Source organism: Terrapene carolina, unplaced genomic scaffold (genome assembly GCF_002925995.2).
Source record: "Terrapene carolina triunguis isolate 2854851 unplaced genomic scaffold, T_m_triunguis-2.0 Scaffold262, whole genome shotgun sequence".
NCBI classification, from domain to species: Eukaryota; Metazoa; Chordata; order Testudines; family Emydidae; genus Terrapene; species Terrapene triunguis.
This window is the reverse complement of record NW_020664613.1, coordinates 3,275,100-3,287,286: the sequence shown is the minus strand read 5'-3', so window position 1 is coordinate 3,287,286 and position 12,187 is coordinate 3,275,100. Positions and strand designations below refer to the sequence as shown.

Below are 12,187 nucleotides of genomic sequence, written 5' to 3'. Positions count from 1 at the left end.
ATTCTATTTTTTTATTATTTTTTTTTGCAATAGGTGCTGAGAAATGTAGGCTTCAAAGATTTGCAAAATATGCTGCAATTATTTTGGTCTTCCTTATGGATGTAAAGACCTGGGGGGTCTCTAATCCACAGCCTGGTTGGCAGGAAGAGGGGCCTGGCCGAAGCTGGAGCTCCCAAGGGCATTTTATCTGACTCGGTTTCAGTGCCCTTGGGGCAGTGTGTGTATATGCTCTGCTGTGGGAACTCCACCATCTTTTTACAGGGTGCTGTATGTACTCTCCCCCATGCTTGTTCCCCTCCACTGGGGGTGGGAGGGTGGACAGCAGCGCAAAATCGTCATGGTCTCAGGGACAGATTGTGGCTCACAGATGTGCAAGCAGTAGTGACTTCCTAGTGCCCTGTTTTCTTCCCTCTATACCCCAATTGTGGGCACCCATGTAAGAATGGCCACCATCTTGCCCTATGGGTGCTCTTCATTTAAATTAATGGACTCCTAGGGTGCTGGACTAGGAAGTGCTCTGTGACCAGACAGCCTAATTGCTATGTAGGTCTCCTGAGCTGCCAGCTTCTGCAGGCCTCAAAAACTGGAAGAAAGCTCCATGTTATTGTCTCCACCTGCTGCAACACCAAAATAGAATACAATGAAGGACACAGAGAAGGCAAAGCGGAAGTAATAGGTGGGACGGTCCTGCTCTTATTGAAGTCAATGGGAGATGGAATAGCTAGACCTTGGAGGCCCTTAAAGTTTGCATTGATGAGGAATTACCTGCTTTAATGGCAATAATATTTTCTGTAACCTCTGTTCCTTGATTCTGCATTTATGATGGAATAGATTTACTGTAATAAAAGAGGTGGCACCAAATTTGCATGGGAGTGGGGCAAATGTGAATTTAGATACAAGGACAGCTGAGAGTTACATCCCTGTGTGTGTGTGTGGCCTTTGCAGCTGCTAATCCATCCTACATCGAGCTTCATTTGGAATGCTATAGAATTGCCTTTATAGACCTTACAGGGTCAAGGGATTGGCTCTAAGTGAATAAATGGAACAGCTGACTGGAAGTGCTTTATAGGAAGCCTCCAAAACTGCATACTAAAGGAATCCAGTTTGAGAGAGTTTATAGAAATGCAAGCAGGATCATCTATGCATGACTGGAAAAGGCCTCCAATGTCAGAGTCTATCCCCACCCCACGCACGTGTAAGGTATAGTCCAGGTTGAGGGTACATCTGGCATTGAGATACTAGGCCTCAGCTAAAAGACCCATGGATCAATCAGATCCAAAGCTGCTGTCTGAGACTGTTTGTGGTGGAGGTCCTACAGCCCTTACTAAATGTAGTAATACTACTGCAGATTCTGAAGGATGCATACTGGATGTGAGCAGGGAGCCTGGATGGCTCAGGAGACTAGTGATCAGAGCCCTGTACCTCTAGGTCACTAGCGCAGGTGGAGTAGTGACCAAAAGTGGCTATCTAGTAGCCGATGTGAAATCAGTTTGGACTCAGACTGGTTTGTAGTGGGAATGTACAGTTCAAAGATATGAACACCAGAGTTACGGACTTACCGGTCAACCAGACACCCTGTGGAACTGGAAGTCCTCAATGAGGCAGCAGCGCAGACAAAAAAAAAAAAGCCACCAGCAAATACTGTCCTGCCTCAAGGCTTTAGGCCCGAGGCTCAGGGCTTCAGCCACGGTGGGTTGGGGCTGCGGCCACAGGGTAGGGGGGCTCGGAGCTTCTGATCCTCAGGAGCACTGGGGCGCAGGGCTTTAGACCTGGGGGAGCGCTGGGGCTCGGGACTTTAGCTAAGAGGGGAGTGCTGGTTTCAGCCCCAATGCTCTCCCCATAGCTAAAGCCCCGAGCCCTAATGCAACCTCCCTCCCCCTCCCCACTCCCGAAGCCAGGAGTGGAGCCCTGGGGAGCTCTGAGCCTCGGCGCCTCCCCCCCAGGGCTGAAGCCCTGAGTTCCGGTGCCCCCTGCAAGGCTGAAACTGGGAGCAGAGCCATGGGGCTGAAGCCCCAAGCCCCAGTGCTCCCCCCATGTGTAAAGCACTGAGCGCCCGTGCTTCCGTGGGACAGAAGCCCCGACTCTCCCCTCCCCCCAACCTGGTTCCAGCTGCAGTCCCAATGCCCCACCCTCACCCCCGAAGTCCGTAACCTCTTCTTCAGAGTTACGGAACATTTCAGAGTTACGGACAACCTCCATTCCCAAGGTGTCCGTAACTCTGAGGTGCCACTGTACCCACAGCAGAAAAATGCCAGCATGGTTGACGCTCTTGATGGCAGTATCAGCTGAGAGACCAATGAAGGAGTATAGATATTGAGCTGCCCTCTGACCTGTTCTAGTCAGGGGATGAGCTGTGTTAGCAGTATCATGCTGTAGACAAATGCAGGATTCCAGCTTCTAAGGATGTCAATTCCTCTCACTGCATTGACTAAAACAATCAAACAAAACCCATACCAAAACAAACTAGAATGACTTATGTATGAATGAAATAATCCAATGAAGCCTGGGTTATGACATGATAGACCAAGGATGCCCATTGTCACAGTGAAAGCCAGGAAAAATAGTGAGACACAAAGTTTATTACACTTTATTATGGATACATTTGCTCACCGGGGTGAAATTCACTCCTGTGCAGAGCAACCACACAAGGCTTACATAACACTTAAAAGCACTAAGGATGGCTAAATGCATAGGCTTTTTGTAGGCACTCTGTACAGAGGCAAATCTGATCTGAGTTGGTCTAGGGCTGTCTCTTCAGTTTGACAAATGACTGCAGTTTCCTCATTTACATCAGCTCATTCTAAAGGGACCCAATCCTGCAAGCCCTTCTTGTGCAGAGCTCCAGTTGATTTCAGTGGTCCATGGACAGTGGACTTGAAAATGTGTTTGTTTTATAAATTTGAAGAGGATATCAATCTCTGGCCAGGGAAAAAAAACTAGAAGTTGTTCCACCCCTCTCCCCCCTTCCTACTTCCCGAAGTAGATCAGCGTGGACTTTCTACTGGGACAGTCTGAAATAGTAAATTGAAATCTAACTGTCTAGAGTTTTTCTTCCCCACTGCCCTTGAAAATGAGCCACTTTGAAGATGTTACACTCTTAAGAATCCACTTTGTTTTATTTAAGGCTTTTCTTTGTGTAAGCTGCACCAACGGGCTGCCGGAGAAACAAGAACCCTACAGTCTTTGTGAACTAAAGAATAACTCTGTTCCTGTGCAGCTGCAATACATGGCTTAAGATATTACATTACTAAAGGCCCATTTTTGAGGCTGCCGCCACTTACTTAATATTGCTTTATAAACAATCCTCTTCTTAAAAAACCACCACAAGTACCGCTTGGACGCATGTTTTCACTGAAGTTGTACAATTGAATTTCCTGAATATTGTCATATAGATGTTCTGCTAGAACTACTAACAATTTCTACGATTATCATTTGTCTTATTTATTGGAGCACAACCAACACTGTCTCTATGCAATTCTAAAATAACATGCAATAACCTTTCAGGCCTTGAAATATTATGAAAGAAATACATACACACTCCATATAAAGGAGTGGTCTATGAATTTATAATAGTTTAGATTAGAGGTCCTGACCACTGTATTCCCTGACAATTTTCATAAGACTAGTGCTCCCGATTTTCTGCAGCATCCAGTCTCCACTGAGTAGTGGAGGGTTGTGCCCCAAAGGTGCTGTTGTGGCTTCCAGATTGTCAGGGTCTAATCCATGTCAGCTAGTAACAGTTCCTAAACTAGAGTATTGTGCAATCTGGCCATACCCCCATAATTCCTCCAACAGCTGGAGCTGCCGGGAGGAGTGGTCCAAGAGATAGCTATGTCAGCTCAGCACCTACTGGGGACTGCATGCTCCTCCAGTTAGGGAAATCTGTGGTTGATCTGGCCTTAGGTGTCTTAATGCTGGTATCCTGGTCAAAATCCATGCTAAATTTGCACTATAGCTTCAGTTTCTTATGGTATTGTTCTTTGTTTCCTGCCTTAAATTGTTGTGTAGTGGTGGTGTGCACTGGAGAACAGTTCCCACCTTTACTCAGAGGTGCTGGCACTGTATAAGTGGAAAAAGTTATTCGGACCAAATTCTGTTGTTCTTTCTCACATGAACACTCCTAATGAAGCCAAGAGGTCTGTTTGCATGAGCTGGAACTACTCATGAGGAAAGGTTGCAGGATCAGACCTTCACTTTATAAAGTTTGCAAAGAACTTTGGGCCTCTAAAACGAAAATCACTATGTTAACATAAGATCATTTTAATTTTATGTTAAACAGCCAGAGATACAAATTAGTCAATGTCTTTGAAACGTAAGGGCTGCAGGACAGAGTCCTGTATGAAATAAGAGACACATCCTGGTGGCCACTTGCACAATAAGTAAGCTCAATAGGATGTGTCAAGTACACATAGGAATCACTATGCTCACTAATGAAAAGTATGATACAGAAGTGTAGAGGACTGATGCTTCCAGCTACACCAAAGGTATTAAATGGTAAAATCAAGCATTTTATTACTGTACAGTTTTCCTCTATTTGTCATCTAATCTCACCATTATAAGGTGCCACCTCTGCTCTAGAAATTGAATGATTGTGTGTTCTTGTTTTTATAGAAAGGAGAATTCTAAAGTTTCTTGACTGGCAGACTGCATCAGAACAGCTAAGATTCAACATGAGCAGAATAACTGCTGTAAAGTTCTGTGTATGCCACAAAGAATTAATTGTGCAATTGTCAGACGCTCGTCATCAATGTGAAGCTTATGAAATGTGCCTCTTAAATTTTAAAAGTTATTCCTTCTCCAACAATGTTCTCTACTTTATGAAATGTGGCCAACCACCTTACTTAATGACCTGGTCGTCAGCAGTTTGAGAAAGATTATTGCCATTGTATTTTGCACAGCACATTTGTGTATAACCAAAACAATCTAAAAAAGAAACCACAAATTGTAAAATCCTGACCACATAATTTTTAAGTTAACAGGAAACATGAAAGCCTTAAGTTCAGTAAGTGAAGTAACTTTCCAGGTGTCTCTGTTTTTGTAATAAACAGTTACTGTTTATTAAAAAAAATCAACATATAAAAAGACAGCATTGTACTGAATTGAAAGCGCAAGAACAGATACGTCCTGTTCTTTCTCTGTGCTTTCTTTACTCACATTTGGGTGCCCAAGGAATGCAGGATGGGGTCCATTTTAAAAAATATGTATATAGATCAAATCAAATTTAACTGTATTTGTATTTAGTAAATGTTTTCCACAGTAGTTTTTCACTCTAATTCACTCTTTAGAATTCAATAAATACAACGGATACCTTCCCAAAATAAAATGCAAGGGGTTAATTATGATAGTTTAGCCTATTAGATATGTGCAGAATGAAAATAAAGTTATAACTCAAAAACTGAATTACCTGTATTGAAAGGCATGTGGTTGTTTAATTCTGAAAGTATGTTTAGTTTATGGCACTTTATCCAGCAGAATTGCATTGGACCATGCACACAAAATGGCAAAAGTTACAGGGCCAAATTTTGATTGCCTTACTCAATGCAATTGCTCACGTGTCCATGATAAATAGAGGTATAATTTCTTTGGGGTCCAATTCTGCATTGCTTGTATATCCACAAGAACATTTGTGGGAGCAAGAGTTTTGGGTGCACATAGAAAGTAAGCTCAGGCAATGTGTCATGAGAGCGAGAATGCCATACTTCAAAATAGAAACCTGGTGCTTGTGTATTTTGGTATATATTGTAATGAACTGGCTAGTATGTATGTGTGCCATTGTCCTCTACTAAGGAGAATCAAAATGGCTGAGCTGTGTGTATCAGGCCCTATGTTACAGGTGGTAGGGGCTTAGCTCAAGTGGTAGGGATTGGTCTATGCTTTTGGAACAGGAGTCTACATTCTATCCCTGCTGCTCCTGAGAGCTTCTGAATGGCAATAATTTGCACCATAGTGATACCAAGAAGCCTTAGGTAGCAACAGATTTGTTACACTGATGTCAAACTGAGAGCTGAACTATAGTGAATGCCAGACGCTTGAAGTTGAGATTTGTCAAACTAAGAAAGTGTGTAATGAACTGGTAGTGTGTACCATTATTGGCCTCTCTACTGGACAGCATAAGAACTGCTCTGCTGTAGGTTATAAGACTTATAACGAGAGTTGATCAGAAAAGGAATTTGCTGATTTGGCAAAATCAAAATGTTTCCTGGAGACCATTTGATTTCGCTGACATTTAGCAGAAAACCAGCCAGGTTTTGAAACCTGCCCGGTTTCCTGCCAGCTCATTTGCCTCACTCCCCAGCTCACCTGGAAGGGTCTACGGCTCTGGAGCAGCCCCCCGGACAGATTGCCTCAGAGTCCGAGACCCTAGGGATTCCAGGGTCCACAGAGAATTTTGAAATTTTCGGTTTTTATTCCTAACTGCAACAAAAGCAAGTTTCAAAATATCAAAATCCTGAAGGAGAATTACCTTTCTCTGCCCAGCTCTACTTATCACTGGCAACCGCTAGTGAAGAGTTTCTAAATGCTCACATGGGCTAGTGCTTGAGTAGGAGGATCTGAGTTCTAGCCATGTTGTCGCTGTGAAGTTCCGGATCGGCATGAGGTACAGCCTAGTAACAATTGTAAATTCTTACGTGGCCATGGATGTATTACAGTATATTTCTTCATGGTTTCAGGTAAAGTTTTGGGAGGAAATACATTAATTTCACAAACTTATGTTCAGAAACATTCACATCTTAGGTACAACCGGTGGCAGGGCCAGATCTTTAGCTGGTCAGTGAAGTCAATGGAGTTATACCAATTTATACTAGCTGAGGAAATGGCGTTTTGTTTTTAAACAGGAATCTTGTACAACCTATCCTGGAAAACGATCCCTCATGCTCACAGACCTTGGGAGGCAGGCCAGTCCTCACTTACAGACAACCCCCCAACCTGAAGCAAATACTCACCAGCAACTACACACCACACCACAGAAACACCAACCCAGGAACCAATCCCTGTAGCAAACCTCGTTGCCTACTCTGTTGCCATATCTAGCCACACCATCAAGGGCTCATTCACCTGCACGTCTACTAATGTTATATATGCCATCGTGTGCCAGCAATGCCCCTTTGCCATGTACATTGGCCAAATCAGACAGTCCCTACGTAAAAGAATAAATGGACACAAATTGGACATGGTAACATACCATTGGAATGGTAACATACAAAAGACAGTAGGTGAACACTTCAGTCTCCCTGGACATTCTAGAACAGATTTAAAAGTAACTATTCTTGAACAAAAAAACTTCAGAAACAGACTTCAAAGAGAAACAGCAGAACTAAAATTCATTTGCAAATTTAACACCATTAATTTGGGCTTGAATAGGGACTAGGAGTGGCTGGCTCATTACAAAAGCATCTTTGCCTCTCCTGGAATTGACACCTCCTCATCTATTATTGGGAGTAGACTACATCCACCCTGATCAAATTAGCCTTGTAAACACTGGTTCTCCACTTGTGAGGTAACTCCCTTCTCTTCATGTGTCATTATATAATGCCTGCATCTGTCACTTTCACTCCATGCATCTGAGGAAGTGAGGTTTTTTACCCATGAAAGCTTATGCCCAAATAAATCTGTTAGTCTTTAAGGTGCCACCAGACTCCTTGTTGTTTTCAACTATATAGTGGTGGTCCAGAGACATTTATACGGAACACATCACAGGACACCGTCAATACCGCATTGAGTAACCGAGACCGCCAACCAGGGAAATAACCCACTTCCTTCCCTGAAGGACCAAGGGACGCGCCCCACCCATGTACTTATCCGCGACATCGATACTGACTTGGACTCCTTATTCATTCCATGGGTGACGTACCCGAGCCCACTTATCCACTGACACTTTAAAAACCCTTGCACCCCAATCTGGGTCTATGCAGGTTATGCGATATGTATGTATATTCTCATCCTTGCAAACGATACCTGTAACCCCTCATAACCCAAGCCTGACCCCAGATGTACAGTACCTTGCCTCTTAACTTGTGTATATTTCATCTTAAACATTAACTTTAATAAAAATTTTAATTCTCATGTCCTTTATCCAGTAGGAAGGCTCTTCTTTGCTTGTATCCGCAGCAGTGCTGGATTAGTTGGCAACACTGCTTTCCCTACAGTGGAGCCCTGCCATTGCGAACAACATGCAATAGTTCAGTACTGCTAGGCCCCTTTATCTCCCCTCCCCGGCCCCACACTATAACTGCTTTAAGGAAGCTGTTTTCCTTGCAGACATACTGAGAAGTAAAATCTTGCTTTTAATCTAGGGGCTACCACTTTCAAGTGACTAGCAAGTCTTAGAAATCTTTTTAATACTTCCTAGAAACAGTAGATTGTACTTTTAAGGCTAGATCATCAGCTGTTGTAAATTGGTGTAACTCTTTTGACTTCAATGGTTCTGTGTTGATTTATACCATCTAAGGATCTGGGCCTATATCTTTTGGGATATTTGAGCCATCCTATCTGGCTTCCTCTGTACATTTTTTGTAATATAATTAGGAATGGTATAGCTGTGGTCCTAATCCTTTATGCCCCTTATGTCATCATGCTGCAATGAATGCTCCTATACCCCATCTTATACCATAATAGGAGGTTTAGAAACAATCTTGTCACTATGGAAGAGAGTGGGCTAGATGACTTAATAGAGGCTCCAAATGATTCTCTCTCTTAACACATCCAGTGAAAAATTATGACAACTTAATGCTTAAGGGAATTTAGGGATAGAATGGCGGGTGTTAAGGGAACAAAGGCTACTTGATCATTTCATGAAGTTCATGCTGATGTACAGATGTGATAAATGGACTGTGACAGAGAAAGAAAACACATAGGGGATGAAGTTAAGAATGAGATCTATTTGACTGTAAAATAATTTCTCAAGAGCAGGGCCAGAATGCAGTATGGGCACAATGCATTTAGGTCAAACCACTAGCAATTCCCTATGTACAAAAAAGGAATGATCATGCATTGGCACCAAGATGGACAAGGTAAACCCAATAGGTTTTTCTATATATAACATCTAGGAGACTGTGGTGGATATAAGAAGTAACTGAGAGATCAAATTAGAGAGACAGAAATTAAAAAGCTCCTGGAGTGAGCAATTGAGTGGCCTAGTACAAATGACAATGTGCACAAAGGACACCAAAGAGGAGGCAGGAGAGAATCATCATCACAGTCCTAATGGGTATGTAACACTTCAGAGGGAGATGACAAGGCCACAGAATGTGTATGGAAATCGAACTTAAGTACAGGGGAGTGGACTGAGCAAAGCCAGAATGCCTTCTGCTGACTATTAAAACAATGGGCCAAATTTGCTGCATAATATAATAATGAATCGTAATTATTTGCACATATTCTTCTAACAGAAATACACCTCTACCCCGATATAACGTGACCCAATATAACACGGTAAAGCGGTGCGGGGCTGTGCACTCCGGTGGATCAAAGCAAGTTCGCTATAAGGCGGTTTCACCTATAACCTGGTAAGATTTTTTGGCTCCTGAGGACAGCATTATATCGAGGTAAAGGTGTATCTCACAGAGCTCCACAAAAGGTGGGGCAGGCATGACAGTGACCCCCTATCGCGGGTGCCAGTCAATTGCCTGCAAGAGAGTTGAAAGCAGCGATGTGATTTGGCTCCATGACGGTAATAACAGGCTCAAGAAACAGTAAACCCCAAGCAAGCCTGACAAGAATCCCCCCGTCTTCCCCTCTCCCGCTTCTCTCCCACCCCGCACGGTGCGGCACCTTGAAGCGTATGCAGTGCTAATGCGGGCTCGCGGGGCCCCCGCCTGCTGCACAGAGGGACTAAGGAGCCGGGGTGAGGGAAAAGCTGGAGGAATCCTCTTCCATGCAATCCCACCACGTCATTTTGTTGGGAGGCAAACACGTGGTGCAGGGAGACCTTATAAATCTCCCTCTCCCTGCAAGAGCGTGATGTTATCTGCTGGCAAAGTTTCCCTCTTCGCAAGGAAAGCAACGGGGCTCAGCGAGGGAGGGAGGCAGGCAGGAGGAGAAAGAGAGAGAGAGAGAGACTAACGGGGCTGCAGATAAAGTAAAGCAGGAGCTACGCGTTTCGGGCCGGGGGAAGCCCTGCGGATCGGGCCGTGCGTGGCAAGCACTGAAACCAAGCAAGAGGGGAGAGGTGCCCCCGAGGGAGAAAGGGGCAAAGCACCTTTTGAACGCCCGGGCTCGCGACCCACAGGAGGCTGCAGCAGCAGCAACAGCGCCGGCTTGTTGACTGTGGCTTGGGTTGGCTTTTTTTTTTTTTTGGAGGAAGAGGAGGGCGCCGGGAAAGCTGCACCGCAAGAGAGGGGGGCTGGTCGGTGCATGCAGCCCGGTGTGCCGGCGGCAGGATCAGCACCGGAGGAAGGAGCGAAGAGCAGAGCAGAGCTCACCCCCTGTGCACCCAGCCCCGGGGCGTCCCGGGCTCTCCCCTCGCGCACACACACGCACGTGGGCGCCCTCTCGCCTGCGGGGCGGCTCGCTCTGCTCGCAGTTGCGTGTGTTGTTGCAGCTCCGCAGCGCGGGGCCAGCAGCTCAGCGCGCGCCGCCAGCCAGCCCGCCCCTGACATCGCCCCTCTCCCGTCCCGTCCCGTCCCGTGCGTGGCGCTGGAGGAGCCCAGAGCAGAAGCCCGGAGCTGAGCGCCCGGCTGCCACCCGCTCGCCCTCCGGCTTCAGGCGCGCTGCTCACTGGCCAGCCCCGGCTCGCTAGGGAAAGTCCTTTCGTGCCTCGCGCCGCGGTGGGGGCTGGTGGAAATACCCCCTGAGTTTGTTCAGTTTGGAGGCTGATGCAGAGGTAGCGACCTGCTTTCTTTGCAGCTCGCCTGTATAACCCGGGGGCGTTTTCATTTGCACCCCTGTTGCCTTTTCCTGGCAACCCGGTTGCATCTCCAACCGCAGCTGCTTCCCCTCCTTTGCACCCCTCTCGTCCCCTTCTTTTTCAAGTCACTCTTTTTGGGACGCTGGGTTTAAACCCGAAAATGCACTGCTATCTCCTGAGCGTGGTGCTCACCCTGGATCTGGCCACGGTGGCGCTCAGCCTGTCTACCTGCAGCACCCTAGACATGGATCAGTTTATGCGCAAGAGGATCGAGGCGATCCGAGGGCAGATCCTGAGCAAGCTGAAGCTCACCAGCCCTCCCGAAGAGTACCCCGAGCCCGAGGAGGTACCCCCGGAGGTCATCTCCATCTACAACAGCACCAGGGACCTGCTGCAGGAGAAAGCCAACCACAGAGCCGCCACTTGCGAAAGGGAGAGGAGCGATGAGGAGTATTATGCCAAAGAGGTTTACAAAATAGACATGCTGCCTGTTTTCCCCGAAAGTAAGTCCTGTGTGTGTGTGTGTGATTTCACCCCCCAAGCCTTGGCAGTGCCCAGTGCCTTGAAATACCTGCCCCATGTATCGTAACCCCTCCCCCCATCTGTTAATTTAACTCCTTCTTAGTTCGTTTTTCATACTTGTTGGAGGGGGGAAAGGGGTCGGTTGCTTGCAGATCTGCTGTGTTTGATCTCCTCTCACCCTCTCCCTCAAACTCATCACAGAAGTCACCGTGTGTCCCCCTGGGATCTGGGTGAGACACACACACACACACACACACACTCTCTCTGTCTCTCTCAAACGACCCTATCTCTTTCCACAGCTGTTCTTTCCCTCGACTTGCCTCAGTCTATCCCTGCTAAAAAAGGAATAAAAAAGAATCACAGGCTTCTTCCCCCCCCCCCCAACTCCCCAATCTGCAGAACATCATTCTCAAGATCTCTACTTAAATTGGTACCCTAACAGAGGACAACTGCAGAGACCTCTCCCTTCTGTTTTCAGTTTAATAGCCTCTGTTCCAATGAATGGTGCCTTTAATTTTAGGTACAAAGAAGTTCTCCCTTCTGTTTAGTGTCAGATTCCTGGAACCCCTCTCATTTTTCTGCCCTTTGCTATTTTTTTTTTTTGAATGACACTGATGATACACATCTCATTCTGAACAATAAAAGGGAAAAATGTTCTGTGCTGATATCTCATCAGATCCCACCTATAATGAATACAAATCATCATAACATGCCTCTTTGTTTTGGTGGTGGCAGTGGGTGTGCAGAAAAGCATAAAACTCCTTAAAAAAAAGTAAAAGCTAGCTGCTCATGCCAAGGAAGGTTAAATACCAGAGAGAG

At 45.8% G+C, this 12,187-nt stretch overlaps 1 protein-coding gene across 1 annotated transcript in view; it reads left to right on the top strand.

Moving 5' to 3' along the window:
* The first annotated feature begins 10,289 nt into the window (after positions 1-10,289).
* Positions 10,290-12,187, top strand: part of TGFB2 (transforming growth factor beta 2) — a 73,348-nt gene continuing 71,450 nt past the window's right edge. The window contains exon 1 of the mRNA XM_024209327.2: positions 10,290-11,349. Within this exon, the coding sequence (XP_024065095.1) occupies positions 11,007-11,349 (343 nt within the window). The 5' untranslated portion in view covers positions 10,290-11,006. The remainder of the gene's footprint in view (positions 11,350-12,187) is intronic.